At 38.9% G+C, this 19,514-nt stretch overlaps 1 protein-coding gene across 5 annotated transcripts in view; it reads left to right on the top strand.

Annotated features, from left to right (window-relative positions):
* The window catches only part of NEO1 (neogenin 1), a 215,473-nt gene that overhangs the window by 80,839 nt on the left and 115,120 nt on the right, over positions 1-19,514 (top strand). For all 5 annotated transcript variants that reach the window (XM_067305448.1, XM_067305447.1, XM_067305450.1 and 2 more), the window contains exons 3-5: positions 4,466-4,741; positions 9,378-9,531; positions 17,157-17,293. In XM_067305448.1, coding sequence (XP_067161549.1) covers positions 4,466-4,741; positions 9,378-9,531; positions 17,157-17,293 — 567 coding nt within the window. The remainder of the gene's footprint in view (positions 1-4,465; positions 4,742-9,377; positions 9,532-17,156; positions 17,294-19,514) is intronic.

Here is a 19,514-nt window from a genome sequence, read left to right as displayed (position 1 = left end):
GAGGAGGGGTGATCATGGTGTTTGGATCAGGCTAATTGCTCTATGTCATTTTAAAAGAGACGTTGAAGGCTAGAGTAATTAAGATGTAGGGAAAACAAAGAACACTAAACTGTACCGTCGCTGTTGTCCAAGCGGTTTGCATCTGAGTTGCTTGATGAAGCAACTGATGTCTTGGAGCAGTGCAATATGATGGGTATGCTGTGACATACCCTTTTGACAGTGTCCATTAAAAATTATTAAGGGTCAGAATGATGGAAGTTTAATTGATAATGTTGAGATTGATAAGAATCTGACGTAATTAGAAAAATTTAATAGGTTACTTTCAAAGGGAAATTTTCAGAATGGAAAGGTACCTCAGAGACTAGACTTCAAAAAGGTCACGTTTAACATATCATCAGGTATTTTAAGGTACGAATTAAGTGTATACCTTTGAAACTGGCAAGTGTGCAAATTTGGAAGACCTTGATACTCTTGTTGAGGCCTTGGTGGCCTTATAGGAAGAATTAAGTGATGCTATAGACAGAACAACTGAAAATTTTCAGTACAGCGTGCAAAGTCATGTCCATACCACGACATGCTTGTTATTAAGTTGGGACAGAGGAATTGGTGATTTTACAGGAGAAAAAACCCCTCTAGTTATTTTGGCTCATTGCAGGATTGACTATAATCTGCCAGTGTGAAAAGAGCTAATGGGATTCTCAGATGCACTGGGAAGATATTTTCAGTAGACAGAGGGTAGTATTTTTGCTGTATAAACCTGGACGTCTGTGATCAAAACTTAACTTGCAGCAGCCGTTTCAGTTTACCTGTCGTCACTTTGTCCTTCTGCCAGCAGTGCGTGCTAGGCGGCCAGGAAACGCTGGATATCCACTGAAGCAAGAGAGGTTCTGAGTGGATTTAAGGAAAAGGTTTTGCTCCCTGTGGACAGTGGAGCAGGGGAACGGGCCGGGCCGCTGGCGAGGCCGTGTGGGCTCCGGCCACGGAGGTTTGCGAGCCCCAAGTAACCGGCTCTGCTTTGAGCAGGAGGCTGGACTCTGTCCCTCCTGCCCTGAGTGATCTGCGATTGCTTTTTCTATAAAGAAAGGTTACTGGGATGGTTAGGGGAATGAGGAAAAGAGACTAAAGATCTGAGCTTCATTAACTAAGCAGAATTAAGGCTTAGAGAAGCTGTGATTTATTTGTATGAATACCTTGGAGGGAGGGAGTAATGGGTAAATATCAGGGATGCAAAATAATTAAGTGTAATACCAGAACAAGGTCAAGATCAAAGCAGTGCAAGTTGGTTGGGAATACAGCAGCACTGGAAACAAGAAGAAAGTTTCATATTCTCAGAAAAGTAAAGTTATGGAAGGAGCCCTCAGATAGTACTTGGGGGAAGGAATGTGTATGTAACCTGTTTGGAGATGGACTTTATAAGCTTATAGAAGGGATAACGTGACAAGACGGAAGTGATCTAGATGTTAGAAATGCAATGTGTTAGAAGTCATAACGTGTCCATCTCGCACATATTCTCGAGAGGAGTTGAAAGGAATGATATTTTAAATTATAATTGCACCATATTTATATTTCATACTTCAGGCCCTAAAGCAAGGATTGAGCAAGTGTGGTTTTTTTGACACCCCCTCCCCTGTCAGTTATATATAACTTTTATGTTCATTTGGTTTTGTCTCTCTGTAGCATCAGAGATTAGCCACAGCTAGAGGCCAGATATGCTGTTGCTTCTAGTTGTATTAGCATTTTTGCAGGTGTGTAGTTGGTGCATCTTACTCAATCTTGCAATTAGACTGATCACCGGCTTTGAAATCAGAAATGAATTTTTCCCCTGGGAATGTAATCACAGAGGCCCCTAGAGGTTACTTGCCGTTCTCCATGCCTAAGGCTAAAAAGCCTGCAAGCTTCAGGGCGTTTAACCTGCAGCAGATTGAATGTTGGTTATGGTCTTGATCTCTCATATGGTGATACATAACAGTTTTTGGGTTTTGTGAGATGTTGTGGGATGTAGAGATGATGCTCTGTGGATTTTCTCAATTAAATCTGTTTTGTGGTTGGATTTGATTGCAAAGCGCTGGACTTGATGCTGGTGGTCTGCTTCAGGCTTATTTTGCTATGGGGAGGAAAAAAAGTTTTAAGAAACACATGCATTAAAATGTGTACTTAAGTGGGTGCTAATAATGAAGAATTTTACAGTCCAACTAAACCCACTTTTCATTCAAGTGAAAAAAGCATGAACACGTTTGGCATCAGATGTTGCTCCTTGCTTCTTTTCCAAGGCTTTCTACAAAAGTTGGACAGTAAAGATCACAATTCCAATGCTTAAAAGAATGCTATGGGATTTTCTTGAAAGTAAATAGGGATTCAAGCTAAAATGATACAAAAGAGTATTTAGCTAAAGCAGGGCACGGTATAGATTCCTTCCTGTGCAGGGGACTATTGTGGATATGGACAGAGAAAACCACAGGAGATGGACTCCTCGGCACCAATATATAACAGATATGCAGCATGTGGTAATGTGTTTTACTAGGAAGTTGGGGCAAAAGAGGTAGATAACTCTCCTCCATCCCCTTTCTTCCCCTTCACATCAAAGAACTGTGCAGTATTTTCCATGCATAGAAGTTTTGTATACTTTAACAGCAGCTTTTCCAGTCTGAGTGGTTGCTTATTATCCCTTTATAGAGGAAGGAATTATAAAGCACCAAACTAGGTATTTGTTTAAAAAAAAAAAAAAAAAAGTTTGTCCATGTTGTTGTTAAATTCCTCGTCATATTCTTGATGGATGTGTATTAAGTAAAACGTTGGGTTGTACTCTTTGGAAGTCAGGTGTTTAAAACAATTTAAAAGCATCACCTTAACAAAAAGGGATAAGCAGGGGTTTTTCAGATTAGATCAAACTTTTGAAATGGGAAGACATGAATGAGGGATTTCACCCATACGCTTGCTGAAGGAGGTGGAAAAGGTGAGAGCCGAGCTGAACCGTTGCAGCTTCGTTCATGTGTAAGCATGACTGGAAGGCATCACCCGTGAAGAGAGCTTGTGCGGGCTGCTCTGGGGACTTGGCTGCGCGCAGTAGTGTTGGATTCGAGGCTATCGGAGCCTACGGATTTCCAGCAGGCTCCATACGCTTGCATAATTATAGCAGCATGGTTTGATGTGTCACCCAAAGTCCCACTTTCCATCTTCTCTATTAAGAGCACGCAGTGTATTGAGAAGACAACCTCACAGAACGTGCTTGAAGCAGTGTGCTGGTGAGAGGGAAGGGTGGTGAGTACTAACGGGCTGTTTCAATGACAATGGTAGTTTTAAGAGCAAAAAACCAAAATGCTAATATTAACTGGACACTGATGCTCCTGCACTGGAGTCGCGTGCCTTCCCCCATGTCAGTGCAGCCCGCACAGTCACCTCTGGGTGACTTGCAAAAGGCAGCTGAGCTGATAAAATAGCTAACTGCCCCCAAAAAGGCAGTGAGGAGGTTTACCCTCCCCTTTTCATCCCCCTGCTTTGTCCTTTTCCCTCCCTCGTTACTGTATTTATTGCCTTTATTGAGCTGTTTGAAGGGCTTTGTTGGGGTAAGCAATGGGAGACCGTTCAGTGGACTGACTATTTCTAGTGGAAGATCTGAGATCTGTTCTACTGGGGAAACCTGTCATGAAAAACATTTCTATTTGGAAAGTTAACGCATCCTTCGTAGAGAGCTGTTACATCAATGTTGCAACTATCGCTTTTTTGTTTCGTGTTGTGAAGAAATTTAATTCTCAAAAATATATTAACATGAGAAATATTTTTATATGAACAGATGCAATTTTTACCTTATAGGTCAATAGATAAGGCTTTTTGTGGTGGAGATCTTCAAAGGGACATCCCATTTCCATTGAATTTCAGTGAGAGTTGGTCCTTTAACATCCTCATGCTCCTCTGCGTGGTCTAATTAAATTTCTGTGGAAGAAGCCTTCTTTTCCTCCAAATCATCTGTCCTTGTTACAGTCCCCAGAATACAGACTAGAGGGCATCTGTGCTCCACTCTGGGCCAGTCGGTGGCTATTGCAGAATATGGTTCAAGCTATATTCCTTCTGATGCACCAGACGGACACTTCCTTGACTTTGCCATTTCTGAGCTATATGTTCCTTAAGGACAGAGCCTACCGAAGCAGAGAGCAGATATTACTTGCATGTCTTCTCCCATTTTTGAGGACTCTAAAGATGTCTGTATTTTGTTTTCAATATTTGCTTGTTCTTAAAAGTACTAATTTTAAAACAAAAGTAGTCTTATAGCTGTTTTTATTTACCTTTACACCATTTTTTTCATTGTGCTCTTTTAGCAAATGTTAAGATTTTTTAGAAGATGTAGAGCAAGCTTTTTTTTCTTTCTTTCTTTCTTTTTTTTTTTTTCCCCCTCGACTTGGGCTTCAAAGCTTTGTTGCCTTCAAGGTCCCTCTAATTTGTCATAAACTTTTCTATTTCTTATTTCCAGGTCTTCCCAGGTTCACCAGTCAGCCGGAATCATCATCCGTCTACAGAGGAAGCAGTGCAATCCTTAACTGTGAAGTCAATGTTGACCTTGCACCGTTCGTGAGGTGGGAGCAGGACCGTCAGCCAGTCTTTCTGGATGACCGTGTGTTTAAGTTACCAAGTGGAGCTCTAATTATTAGCAATGCTACTGATATGGATGGAGGACTGTATCGTTGCATCATTGAAAGTGGTGGGACCCCCAAATACAGCGAAGAGGCAGAGCTCAAAATTCTTCCAGGTATTAATCTGTTTTTCCTTAAAAATAGTTAAAAATTAAAATCACTCAAGTGAAAAGAAAAAAAGAAAAGATAATGCTTACAAAGGGGAGCAAGTGAGAATCTGCTGTATCACATTTTTGTATGTTTTAGGTTGGATGTCTGAGTTTAATGGGCTTTGTGGAGGCTGTTTCTTCAAGTAGCTGAAAATGAACGTAGACGCTCCACTAAAGCATGTTAGCCTTGGGAAGACTGATCTGCACCATACAGTTGGAAAACAGAAAAATCAAACCAGTTGTCAGTGTCTGAGCCCTTTGTAATGTTGGGAATAGGTCAGAGACATGCAAATACTCTTTTTGCTGTATTTAATGGTTTAGCTCTTGAAAAGGCATTCTTGGAAAGACTTCTATAAAGGGGCCCTAGCAACACGGTTCTGTTTGTGACTTGTTAGAAAGAGGGAATTGACCATTTCTTTGAGTATACGAGTTTGGGGATTAATGTGCATTTCTAAGTTTCTCAGGGTTGAACCTCATGTTTAAAATATTTTCTGAGATTTCCAAAATAAATTGGTTCTTAGAGTCCCTAGCTGTTGGGATGCTTAAGCTGAGGCACTTTTAAGGGTCCCAATTTTTTTGGAAGCTGTGATTCTGTAAATGTTGGGCCCTTTTGGGAAGTCTCCAGATCCCAAAATGGGGATGGCCACAAATAACACTGTTTTGAAAGGCTTAGCTATGCCTATTGTTTTAAGATGCATAGATCTTTTTTTTTTTTTTTTTTTAAATGAGAACAGAAGTCCAGTTCTGATGTAAACTGTTTCTACATTTAGCCCGTTTTTTTTCTAATGACACTATTGCATAGATCTTTGTATCACCAGATGCTGTAACACAAAGTTATGAAAATTAACCAAAAATATAACAGGAATGTGAAATCACACTTTCCCAAACTAGGGAAATATGGATTGTTTTGTATGGGTTTTCTTAATTATTTCCAGAGCTTTGTGCTGTGTTATATTTTCTGAATTAGTCTTTATGTTGCAATTCTGATTCAATTTTTACTGCTTGGAAGAACTGCCAAGAAGGTTGCTGAATTTCCATCTTCGGAGGTTTTCAAGACCAAGCTAGGCAATACCGCGGCTGGCAATAGGCATGCTTCAAGCAGGTGGTTGGACTAGAGACCTTCAGAGGTCCTTGTCAATTAATATTTTTCTGGTTTTGATGACTATCACTTTTCTATTTAAAATGCTAAAATGTACTTTAAAATATCCTAAATTACATTTGCAATGGTCTCCATTTTAAAATCGAGGCCTTTGCTAGCCTAAGGAAATTATGCTTTAAGTAAAAACTTCTTTCATTAAGTCCTTTAGCATTTATTGTTATCTTTTTTTCAGGTAAGGATATAGCTTTTTGAAGAAGAGTACTCCTGGAAAAAGTAGTTATTTTAGTCTATTCTGCCTTCATGTTTCTAGAGCCCCTCAAATGAACTGTTAAGACGTTCTGATTTGTGATGATTGAGGATTTTCTAAAAAACCTTCCATATTGTGTTGATTTTCTGAATTCTTTTGGGTTCAGATATTGTTTGCTTGTTATTATAATGTGTTACTAAAGGTGACTTAAGATAACTATACTGGGGAACACAAATAATGCCGTTCCCTTACTTGACTATGTATCTGAAAGCATTGATAGTGAAGTTTGGTGAAATTCTCCCCCCACCGCCAAGCAGGCAAGGTTTTTCGCTCAAGTGGAATTCAACTGTTGCACAGAAAGCTTTTCTTAATCTGCTACGTCATGAATAATCACATAATTGATTGTTTGGTTTGAGATGCGTTTGAATGAATGATCTGAATTAAACTGCTCTTCATTTGATTTTATTCCATTTTCAAACCATTACCTCATGCATGGCTGACAGTAATTCTGATGTTGTGCTTCAAAATCTTTGAAATACACCCAACACGCTTGCATTGTGCAGATTTGTATCCACGGAAAGGGTTCTGCTCCTTTCTGATAGCAAGCTTCCTTAGCACCTCCAGTCTGCCTTTCATCTGCCACCAAGCAGGAGATAGATCTCGGAGCTCTGCTACTTTATAGCAGGTACTTTCAAATATAGGAATGCAAGGAAAACAAATGACTTAATTCTCGAATCCAGTTTTCACTAACCTGAGAACTGAACTCCTTTCCTGTGAGCTTGGAGCACTACGAAGTTCTGTCTCCAGTGAATCATATTAACTCTTCCCCAGTGTAGTGATTGCTCGCTGGCGATCTGTTATATCCATTTTTGTTTTACAACTTGGCTTACTCCACATGTCACTCTAGGTCACTCGCACTGCATGCATGCCTGTTCGCACATGGCCTTATTTCTGGAGCAAGCTGACTAGTTTCCTCTAATAGGGAATGTGGGCAGAGTTGATGAGATGAGTTTATGCGTGGGTCTGAGACAGATGGTGTGAACCAGGATCACTCTAAGTTTGGTTCCCTCTGCCTCAGACAATCCTGAAACATGACTCCATCAGGTCTGGTTCTCTCAAATACCCTTGCAGCCTCTTCATGTTACACCTTAGAGGCAGTGCCTGACCTTAGCATTGTGCTATAAACACAGAGTTGTTATTCTGAGCACTTTGAACTGATAACACCAAACCCAACAACTTCTGAAGTCCCTGAGAGCATCACATAGGTCCCAGATGAGATGGGGCCAAATACTTTGCATGATGGACACAGTGTGCTTCAGTGAGCAATGGTAGTGCAGATGCAGAATAGTCTGCCCCCAGTTCTCTTGGGGTTTGGCCCTCTACCTTGCCTCATCTGCTTAGGCGGTGAAGATGTAGTCCTACTTGACCAACTTAGTTGGAATACAGTATTGTAGTAGTATGTGCAGAATATGTGTCCTTTTGTGGTTTAAACGCTTGCTCATCTACCTTTGGAGAGGCATGAGAGAAGGATACTTAGCAAGAGGGTTGATGCATTAAGCAGTAGTTGCACAACATAGTACGTGTCTGTCATTGTTGGGTGTTGGTTTGTTTGCATCGTGGTGTAGTGAAGCTGAAATTTTAGAGAGGGATATGAAAGGAGTTATGAAGGTTTGGGGGAGTTGTGTAAGAACAGACAAAACAATAATATTACAGAGGTAGGCAGAAGTGAACTGATGACTCAAAACGGTATGTAAGAGGCAGGATGGACATTGAGGCATTCAGAAACTGAGAACGGCTAGTTTGTGTTTAGCGATGGGTGAGCCATGGAGGATAGGGGCTTAAGGTTGTCCAAAATGACTTTTCAATAAGAGGCTGAGGGCTTGTCCAATTCTAGGACTTACTCATCACCAAACTTCCTCCTTTGTAAAGGAGAGATATAAGCACACTTCTGAATGTTGATAGTACAGCAATTAGTGCAACAGAAGCATTGCTTTTTTGAGTGGTTGGCATAAAGAGGGTTATGACAACTGATACAATAGAAATGCTCTGTCCAATACCTAAGAACTCGTTTACTTCTGATTATGGTATAAGGTGCATGCTGAAGTTATTGCAGAGGCAAAAGGTTCAAACTGGGTCTTACTCTGTCCAGATATTAACTGGGGCCCCTTGATTAATTTAAGTTTTAGTCAAATTGATTTTAAGAACCTTTTTCCAAAGGATACATTTTGAGTCATAGACTTTTAGAAAAGTAGAAGAATAGCCTTTTGTTCTGAATATTTAATTGCAGTAGTTTAGTTGAGAGTAGGTTGCTGGACAGTCTTTATTAGTGGGCACATACTCAGTTCTCACGGTCAAAGTGGCCCTTTCTTGTACCGAAAGACAGTAAATACGCACTTGCTTGTGCTTGTTCTTAAGGAGGGAGAAAAAGAAACAGACTCGTTCCAGCCCAAATTAAAGCAAAACCCAAACCAGTTCAGAGAATTCACCGTTATAAGGATGGAAAACCATGCTGTCTTTTTGCTTTAGGATAAAGCTTATGTTACTGCAGCCTACAAACTACCTAGTTATTTCTTTGCTTAGGGCTGACTCTGCTGCAGTGATTTCGTTTTCCAGTGCATAAAAGCTCTGGTATCTGTCTCTATTTCTCCAGCAGCTACCTGATAAAGTTTGGTAGGCACCCATTCAGAATTTTATGAAACGGTGGCATGGCTGATTCCAGTGCTTTCCATAGCGTATTTTCCCAGTTCAGATGGCTAGAGTAAGGTGAGGTAATCCACGCTGGCTGTCGTGAATTTGTGTAATGAATCCTAACCCACTAGACCTCAGTCCCAGAGCAGAAAGTAATTTTATTTTTTAGGTATAGGCTCTTACGAACCAGCCTTGTGGTTTGGGTGATGGCCAGAGGTTGACTGGGTGAAATCAGACCTATGTCTTTGCTTAGCAGATATTTTCTGGGTGGTGGTAGTTCCAGCTTCAGGGCTGTAGCTGTTAGCTTAAATTGTTTCCCAGGGAGTCTGGTGGGGGGATCAGTTTGCATGTCTGAAGAAAATGCTAAAGAGCTATTCATGTGGGAGGCTGGTAGAACCTCCTGCAGAAAACTCTTCATGTAGGTAAGACAATGACTCAGGCCTGTGAAGATGGAGGCTTTTCACTGTGTTGTTGTTTTGGTTTTTTTTTTTTTTAATTTTTTTTATTAATATGATGATCTTCTGATTCTGCATCTGGTAACTTTCTTGTCATTTACAAAATATTTGCAGATCCAGAGGTGCCGCGGAACTTGATGTTTCTGAGGCAGCCTTCTTCGCTTACTAAAGTTACCGGGCAAAGTGCGGTTTTTCCATGTGTTGCGGTAGGATTTCCAACGCCGTATATCAGGTGGACAAGAAATGAAGAGGAGCTTATCACAGAAGGGTGAGTAATGGCTAATATATTTTTTACATAAGGGCAGGAATTTAGAAGCTGAGCTAGAGTTTCCATTTTAGATTTGTACCCAATTTGATTTCTGCTTGGTTTTAAACCAGCAAAATGGGTGCTAGTGTGTTTAAATGCCAGAGGGCTTCTCAACTGAGTGTTATGACAAGTAAGGTAGTTCATGAGAGCTGGAGAACAATTTCATGCTCTTTCCTGCAGACACATGACACCAAGAAATCTTATTTGAAACAGGAAGGTTTCAAGAATAAATTACTCTGTTAGATTGCCTCTGGAGTAAAAGAAGCAATTAAGGGCATAAGGATATTGCAGAAAAGCTAAGACTTCTTTGTGTTGGCATCCCTCTGTGGAGATTCCTCACTAGCATTATTCTTTCTACAGTGAAGATGTCCAATGTTAAGTGTGCATCTAAATGTTCCAGAAGAATTTAGGAAAGTGTTTCATGCAGGATTTCATAATTTCTCATTGAAATTGAGTATTAAAATGTAAGCAGGATTAAAATAAAAACTATTTACAGGCCTTTAGGAGTGCATTAAGTGATAATTACTCTGTTAGAAATTATCATTGGTGTATTCGTACAGAAGAAGGTGGCAGAAAATGGGGAAAAACCAGCAAAATTTATCAAGGAAAGCTATGTTTTTGTCCTAATGAAAATATATCCATGAACACGAAAATTACAAATGGATAGTTGGATGTTTTCAGTGCCCTTCAAAATCAGTGGTGAGACTCATTGTAGAAGCAAGGTAATTGTGAAAGAGTGAGGGGTAAAGTTAGGTTGTAGGCTAGAGTATGGCTGCCACGGAAGACAGCTAAAGGAGTATGGAAGTGTCTTACAGCACCAGCAGAGTAGTCACATGTTATTTTTGTCACCTCCTAATAAATCCAGGGGCTCATAATTTGAACTGTCTTTATCTGGAAAATGCAAGCTTCTGTAAGTAATGACCACCTGTTCTAACACCACTGAGAAGCTGTGCTGATGTCAGTCTGATGGCACGTGATTTTTTTGTTGTTGTTGTTTTTTGGGTTTTTTTGGAAATGTAAGAAAACATTCACAGAAAATAGATGGGTACAGACTTGTTAAGTTGCACAATCAAACGTAATGAAATGTCAGAATAAATGTGCCCGGTAAGATCTTATTTTCTTTTCCTTGTTTGCAAAACGATGTTGTATTGTCTTTCCAAAGGTGTCCTGGCCCTTGTCCCACCGCCTCTCCCTTGCCCCGTTCCTCTCCCGGTTGTGCCCCGTTCAGTGCGCTGTGAGGGTACAGCTCATTTACTGAGCAGCTGCTCAGTAAGTTTTATTTTCTTCTCATTTTTTGATATGGAGCCCTACTTTTCAAATCCTGCTTTGGATACTGTTAATTACCTTATGAGTTTTCCTGTGATTGTCGTGGTAACTTCTGAGGGCTTCACAAATGCTTGTTTGATTTCTTCTCAAAACACAAAGTAAGACATTTTACAACTGGAGAGCTGAGGCATAGCTTTAGCAAACATTGTTCGATCTTACTCTTTGCACAACTTGAACTGTGGATGACTTGATTTTTCAGAATATTTAATGTCAGCTTTTCACATTATATGTCACTTTGTACGTTACAAGTACAGCTTCCAGTTGACTTCTGCTGCGAGTGGGAATCCCTTTGCAAGCTGTGCATCAGGCGCTCGGTGTGGACACGTGGAACAGCGCTTTACGCTGTGGCCACCTCCTTGTTTTAAACCATTTTTTCTTTTCCTTAAGTATCTTTCCTTCATCATGCAGAAATTTTGTGGTAAGGCAAGAATAGAATCCACGAGGCTGTCGCTTTTCCCAGAGGCCGTTTTATTAAACACCTCTCTGCTTCTGCGGCAAATGAGCTGTACAAATTCTCTGCCGAGCCCAAATTAATAGGCAAAGGCCTGTAGCGTTGCCCCCTTTCTCCTGGAGTACGAGTGTGCGAATGCATGTTCTCCGCGAAGCCTGTCGTTGAACTGCAAACTGCCAGCACCTGCAGATTCTTGCAATCTTTTGGTTGCCACATGCATTGGATAGGCCTTTACTAAGGAAGATCAAATTGAAAAGACAAAGGAATATTCCTCTTCCATTTAGAATAAATATTTTCTTCTACCCAAAGGCAGGACCCCAAAAGAAATAAAGGAAGGTTTTGAACAAAGAGAATTGTATTTAGTTTGACTTACTGTACTACAGAGTCTGGTCTGACTGAAGATAGTAACGCTACTTTGTTTTGCTGATGAAATCGATTTTTTTGGAATTAAACTTATTTTGTATTAAAATAGCTCTTTTGCATAAAAATAAGACTTTGCTAGTTAACATGGATTTTCTTTATACAAAGAAAAAATGATTCTTATCATCTGGGCAGGTTTTAATGTACTTTCTGCCTAGAAAATCTCTTAACTCATATTTATACATAGCTATATGTATACATAATATACACATGTGCACACATATGCATGTGCACACATATACACACAAAAACATACATTATCTGTGTATTTCTGTATGTGTATATTTATGCATGCACATCCCATTCCTATTGTTATATATGCATATATATACACACGTGTGTGTGTGTGTATATATATATATGTATGTATGTAAAAAAAAAATAAGGAGAGTAAACAAAATGCAGGTAGTATGGTCAAACGTTTCCTTTTTTTTTCCCCCCAACCTTGTTGAATGGTTTAGGAATATGACATTTTATTTTTACTTTTGTGTTGTAACTGTGGCAATCCATCTAATACAGAATTAAATGGTTTTTTTTTTTTTCCAAGCTCTGTTGTTAATAAGAGTCTGTATAGGAACCTGTATTTCACAGATTATTATTAAGAATTTAGAGTGCTGTGGCTTTTGGGGAATAAATATTTATTATAAGATCAGATAAAGGGAAGGTGTTCAGTTTTTGATGGAGGATCTGTCAAAGACTGCGACAAGATTTATGTTAATGGATAAATATGAGTAAACTTTAATGATGGTAGTCTTGCCATTTGTTCAAACGCCAAGCCTCTAATGCAATATATTGTGAAATTAGTTTGCTATGATAAAATATTTGTCAAACTAATTTCTTTTTTTTAATGCATACTTTGAAACATTATTTTAAAAATTGTTTAATTTGTCAGTAAGATGATAGCATGTGAAGTTATCGCCCTAATATGGATTGACATTAATCTGAAATTCATAAAATACTTGTGGTTGTCTAGCCTTAGATTTAAATGTGCAGGCAGACACTTCTAAAATACGTGATTTTTCTGAGCTTGAGAGAGAGGAGGAATCATTGCACTTTGAGAATAAAGTTAATGCAATGCCAAAGTTTCCACTGGAGTAAAACTGTTGCTAACTTGAAAGAGTCCTTTCAGAACTTGGTAACTTAAAGATTTTAAATATAAAGTAATAACTAGAAAAAAAGTCACCAAAAACAGTAAGTAATTTTTAAATCATTTAGTACATTTATTATGAATACATTATCAATATAGTGCTCAAAGTGAATTTACTGAAAAAGTAGGCATTGGTGCCTCTGACTGATGAATTAACCTTTTGGCTTAGGAAGACCTCGTAGTGTCATATGAGAGCACTCAGAGGCCGATAGTTGCAGTCAGTCTTCTGTTACGTGATCAAACTACAACAATCTTGCATTGTACGATGAGCGTTCATCTAGCTAGAGGTGGAACGTGTGCATGGAGTCCCATCACGCCATCCAAGAGGCGAAGACATATGTCTTTGTCATGCAGCTGTGGCTGACTGGTTGTGTATTTTGGTCGCTGAGATGTGTGCCTCTGGCCACGTAATGGGGAGGGAACTGGAATAGTCTCAGGAAAGGGGCAGCAGGGAGCAGACACATCTGATGGGTTGTGGAGGAGCACGTTAGAGGGGAATGGCTGTGGGTTGTTCTGCCAAGCTATAAATTAGGGACCCCAGGTCAAAAGCTTAGACTGCTCACGTTGTGCTTCCTTGTAATGGAGCATAAAGTCCATCAAAGCCTATGAAATACCCAGATTCCACCCAGGACTCGGAAGTGTCTGTCCTCAGGAGCTGGAGAATAGGAGACTGTCCAGAGGAAGGGTCTCCGTGTGCTCGCACTGTCCCCATACCCTTCTCTAGGCATCGCTGTTTGGCATCTTGGGAGAAGCAGGATGCTTCACTCTGTGAACCTTTTTTATCCTTTAAGACCTTCCTTACTGTATTAATGGTTTTAGAGTAAAAAAAATCACTGGAAATAAAGTTGAAAATTGGCCCCAATGAGCTGTCACTGGGAAGAATGTTTGACTGCTTGGATGAAAGTTTTTATTGAATTGGCTCAGTATTCAAACTAATGATCTTTATGATATTTAATAATTTTTGTAAAACTACATTGTTTGAAATTGAAAGAAAAGGTTAAACCCTATGCTAAATTGAAAATTATGCTGCTGGTCCTCATCGCTCTAGAGTAAAGCTTCAAAATATGAAGTGAACTGCCTCTAGGCTCAAATCAAAGCAGATGCAATGAACCAAAAGTGTGAATTTATTTTGTGTATTATCCTGTGGTATAGGGAATATCACTCATAATTCTGAGGTTGAGGGCTGGCAGTACTAACGCAGACCCACCCTGTCGTGTTCTCCACGTGCAGTTCAGCAATTTGAGTATGCATTCTCCTTTTTGGGTTGGATTTCCTCTGTAAACTCAGTATGAGTAACATCTCTGCCAGGAATTTGGAAGGTGCCGTGAGAAATGGAAGGGAGTGGGAAAGGCCACTGAAGTGTAAAGCAATTTGGGGAAAAAAAAATTGTCCTTTTTGGAGAACTCTTTTTCTCAGTAAGTAAAATCTTCATGTTGGAAGCTTTAGATGATATAAAATGCTATTATGGGAATGTTAAATACAGGCAGAATAGTTTTTCAGATTTTGCCAGCTTTGCACCTTCCGTAAGTTTGTTCCAAAAACATCCTGTCTGGCTAAAGATCCTACTGTGTGAAGATCTGTTTTGTAGTGAATGCAGGAGTAATCTTGTGCCTTTGATAAGTCTGGAATTGAAAAGTGAGGTTTCAACTGAGGTGGATGCCAAGATGGATTTCCAGTGCTTGGGAGGTGAGCGTTGAGCTTCAAACATGCAGAAGATGCTCTTCTGCTTGGGACCCTTTCGGCAGTTTGTGGATCAAGGTTCTGCTGCTGTGTGCTCAAACAGCATATATAATGTAATCCGGTTTATATTTGAGCATATGCATGGAAGAAAATACAACTGCATGTATCACAGGAAGTTCTGTAAAAAAGTACAGTAAAGGAGATGGTTAATTTGAAAATAAACAATTAAAAGGCCTCTAGACGATAGCTATATTTAATAAAGCCATTAAAGTACCGCTAACTCTTGAATGATGAGAGCTGTTCAATTTAAAATCCTTTTATGTCATTAAAAAAAAGTCTGTAGCAAATTCCAGCGGAATTCAAGAGAATACGTGATTCTATGGTGAATCATTTTCCAAAATGAGGAAATGGCGAAGCTAGGGTTGCACGTGCAGCATTAATTTTCTGCTCTTGCTGTATGTGTTAAAATAGTCTTGAATTGTATAATCACTTTCTTAGATAAAATGCAATTTTTTCCCTTAATACCATACACGAATGTGTGGTATTTTTGATTACCTATTGTTTGCCAGGGCCTCTGAGTGATTTGTATTAAGTGAATTACGCTTGCCCAACTCAGCAAAGGTTAAACATAGCCGAGCAATTATGGAGATTTTTCTGGTAGTAGATTCAACAGCATAATCTAATATGCTGTCTAATTTTATCTGTTGTTTTTTACCAAGACTGCAAAGAGACTGTAAGATGTTTTGGGAAGAGTAATTTGAAAAACAAACATCCCTCCGCCCCAACCCTCAGGGTAGAGCTGCCTGTTCTACTGCATACAGTAAACTGATAAAGGTTTACTGTATTTTGTTGTACTGAAATATAAAAAAGTATGACTAGGTATTCAGAATTGCTCAAGAAATTGTATATCAAGAAAGTGTATAACAGTGTGGCTAAAGGCAGTATGAAATATGTATAAAAAGCTTGGATTCGATTTTGCCATTCCCTGACATTTGAATAATCGATCTGTTTTTAATGAATTTTTAAATTGTATTATTGCTTTTACATTAAGCTGATTCTTTGTGCCTAGTGTCTAAAATCTGATTGCTTTACTCTTTTTGTGCAAACGCTTCGTTATCCTTACAAAATTAAGATTTTTTTTTTCTATTTTCTTACAAAAGCAGTTTTGCTTTAAGCCCAGAACTATTCCACAGCTAATGCGTACAGAAGGAATCGTCAAATAGTCTGAAAGATTGAATTTTTTTGTTTCCTCTTAACAGCAGTGGGTTTGTATTGAATCAGATATTGGTAAACTCTGGATGCTGTTTTTTCTAGATTTTCTCAAATAATCAGATGGAATATTTATTTTTGATTTAAAAAGCGTGGAACAAAATTTAGATGACCTAAAACTGTATAACCCTGTTTCTTGACAAAAATGAGAAACTTTTTTTTTTTTTAACACATTTGCAAAGTTAATACAAGGGTATGTAGGACACTGAGGGTGTTTCGCCTGCTCACCTGCATTACCGGGCAGAATCTTGGAACACCAAAAAACTTGGAAAACTGAAAACCGAAAGCGGTTGTTTGGTCAAATTCAGTGTTTAAGAATTCATTTAAATGTTACCAAATACTTCAGGTAGTTTTGAGAGCTCTTATATGGGACTAATTTTTGTTGCCTAATGTGACAGCACTTAGTAACTTTTAATAGTTTCAGTAACCCTTTAGTTGCTGGTTTGTACCCAGAGCAGCCTCCCTATTGCGGAGGCCGGCGGCGTGAAAATCAGCACCATAAGGCAGGTGTTGCTGTTAAATGGATGGGGATGGAAGATCCTGGATTCTTTTAAGACTGATTTCTTTCACTTATTCCAAATAATGGTTGTATTTGTTCAGTTTTTAAATATATTGAACCAAAAATTTAATCAACAATTATAATAATGTCATAAATCTGTCTTAAAGTGGTAACTAGTTAGTGGGCCAAACACCCTTGTGTCATCATAATTTGTATTTCCACTCAGATAAGAATCTCAGTTTTACTAACATAATGCTAGTAAAAAATAATGCCACCCTATAAAGATCAAAAAAAGTTACTTGTAGTCATGTGCTCTTCAGTTAGTGTTTTCAAAAAAATTCAGTCCTCTCACACCCGCCAAGCCCTGACTTTCTTGTGCCAAACAAATTCATCAGGTAGTGCTAAAGCCATCCCAGCTGTGCCTCCAAATGATTGCTTTGATAATGGGATTGAATTGTTTCATTTTTCTTACATGTTGGCTGCTATTGTCTAAATACCTCAGATCACATTTAATTACCAAGAGCTGAAGCTGAAAGTGTGGAAAGATGGATTGCTGTTGTGCAGAACTGATTTATTGAATGTGGTTTTAAATGTGAAGCCAAAGTGTGGTATTTGACCATCTAGCTAGAAGTTTTTCTAACCTGGCACCTCGTAAATGGCACCCAGAAATATTGCGCATGAACGCTTAAGTTTATTTAGACATTTCATACAGGGAACCTGTGCGCGCTTGCGTGTTGACGCTCCATTTAAATCTGTTTTTCCGTCTAATTACCAACATGTCCCGTTTTGCACAGCTATGGAAGATTTCTTGTACTTGCGGGAGGGAGCCTGGAGATCCGTGAGGTTGTGGAGGACGATGCTGGGATGTATTCCTGCATAGCTGACACTGGGAACGAGACAGTCGAAGCTCAGGCAGAGCTCACGGTTCAAGGTAGGCAGAACATTTACCTTGCAGAGAGATGCCTGCTCTTCAGAGTTTTATTTTTGTGTGGTCATTTGAATACTTTGCCATAAAAGGGCTTGGATCCCTATCTGACAGTTGTGTCCATGCCCTTTTTCGGGTCCCCTTTAAAAAAAAAAGAAAGTTATGTTTGCTATAACTATTGTGTGTGTTATGTGTTACTCTGATTTATTATTTGAACTGCTTATAACTTCATAAATATTGAAACAAGGAATTTGCTCATGTAATTGCTTCTTTGGCTTGTCTTGAAATGGACATTATAAAAAGTATTTTTCATAATCCTTAAAAATACTGCTGTTTTCAAGGAACTCACCAGAAAATAAAAGCTGATACACTTACTTAGTAAGTTCCTGTTTTATTATGTGTGTATAATGACTTCTTTTGCTTACTCATGAAAGCTATTTTTAATAGAAACGGCACTGAAGCATTGATTTAAAAACATCTTTTTATTTATGTAACCTGTGCAAATAATGCAGACTTGTTTAGGAGCAAAGAAAATTGGATAAAAGTTGGACTTCTTCATCATTCTCACATTGCATGAAGAAATATGCTTTCTTTTTTTAAATTGGAGTTTTGCACTGGTTTAAGATATTTCAGCTAGCTTTGACTTGTATGTCAGTGGTTTGTATCGAATATCCTCCTAAGAGCTTAGCTGACTTATTTTACAAGGGATTGTGGTACAGGAAGGTTTGTCTTAAAATTAAGTCTGAAGGGATAAAATTTAGTCATTGAACAACTTTTAAGGCAGGCTTATCTATAGGCAAAAGCTTTATGACAAAAATAGGGTGCATTTTGTACATCGTGGCATAACTCCTCTCATATGCTGTAGGGTTGTGCGAAGGCGCGTTAGGAGAGTTCTTGCTCCTCTCCCAACACAAGGTGTCAAAGTTTGACGAAGTTTAGCACTCAAGGCGTGCATATTTATTTACGGTGTCGAGGAGTTTTATGTGCCTTAGCCAGCCGTTGGGAAAGATGGCTATGCTGCCGGTACAGCAGGGCTGGCGAAGGTCAGCTTTGGCCTTCTGCAGGTTACTGTCACGGGAGCATTTTAGCTAGATCTGCCCTTCTTTAAAAGTTGGGGAAGAATATCTGAAAAATGGCTCCTCTGAGAGGCCTGTTCCAAATGCAGCGTAGTTCTGCTTTGACTCAAAGTACTTTGCAAGCCAACAAATTCTGGTCATTTAGTGCAAGCCTCCCCCCCCGGCCTTGATTCTTAGGCTGAGAGAAAAATTGGTGCTGTGTCTTTTCTAAGACTCATGTGCTTGATGATTAATAGCACTTTATGATGGTTTTAGGTCACCCAGTGTATGCTGGTGCTTAATTTAGTTCCAGATTACATATGTTGCAGGATTGGTATGGGGCTTTGAGCTTTATGGGCAGTGGCAGAAATTGGTAATGTTAGTGATATGACATAATTAAACTAAGAAAATCATTGTTAAGACTGAGATTACAGCCTTAATTTAGCATACACTGCCTGATCAGTGGATGGAAGTGATTCAAGATCACTGTTTGCTCCCTAATGTAATGCGATTCATTATTTATTTGACTGTAAAGTTTTAAAATTTGTTCTGCCAATTAATCCTTTCATGCTGAATTTTTCATATAGACCTGGGACAAAGTATTATTAGTTCTTCTAATGTTTTGATATTGAAATATATTAAAGATTATTCAGAATGTATTTTGGAAAGTTACATTTCTGATTTTATTTCATAGTTCTGAATCTTACTTAGTTCTACTTCCCTTCAGCTTTGAGAAATCACTGTAGAGAGTAATTGCGCTTTCTCATTACCATAATTTGGTAAAGGGTTGAATAGTTTGAGTAACTGTTATCTGATCAGCATATCATTTTCTTCGAGACTAGAAAAATTGTCGTCTTTTCCCACCTAATGACTCTCTGATTCTACTTATTTTAAGCTTCTTCTGTCATTCTTAGAGATTAAAGTCTGGCAGAAATTCATAAAAGGAATCCAGGTTTTTTGTATTTAATTCCTGTGTTTCATTTATTTTTCTGCATCTGTTTCTTGAAACAACTGGGGGGTTTTGTTTAAAGATTTCAGTAGCATAGCAGAGGTTGTACTAATGCAGTCAGTCTTTTTTCTTTCCTATTAACATTTCATGCTGGCAAGATGGCAGTTCAGTGAGTCACTTGTAAGTCTCCACTTAAGTGTGGGGAAGATGGCATTATTTGACA

Source organism: Apteryx mantelli, chromosome 15, assembly GCF_036417845.1.
Source record: "Apteryx mantelli isolate bAptMan1 chromosome 15, bAptMan1.hap1, whole genome shotgun sequence".
NCBI lineage: Eukaryota > Metazoa > Chordata > Aves > Apterygiformes > Apterygidae > Apteryx > Apteryx mantelli.
This window is presented reverse-complemented; position numbering and strand designations above follow the sequence as displayed.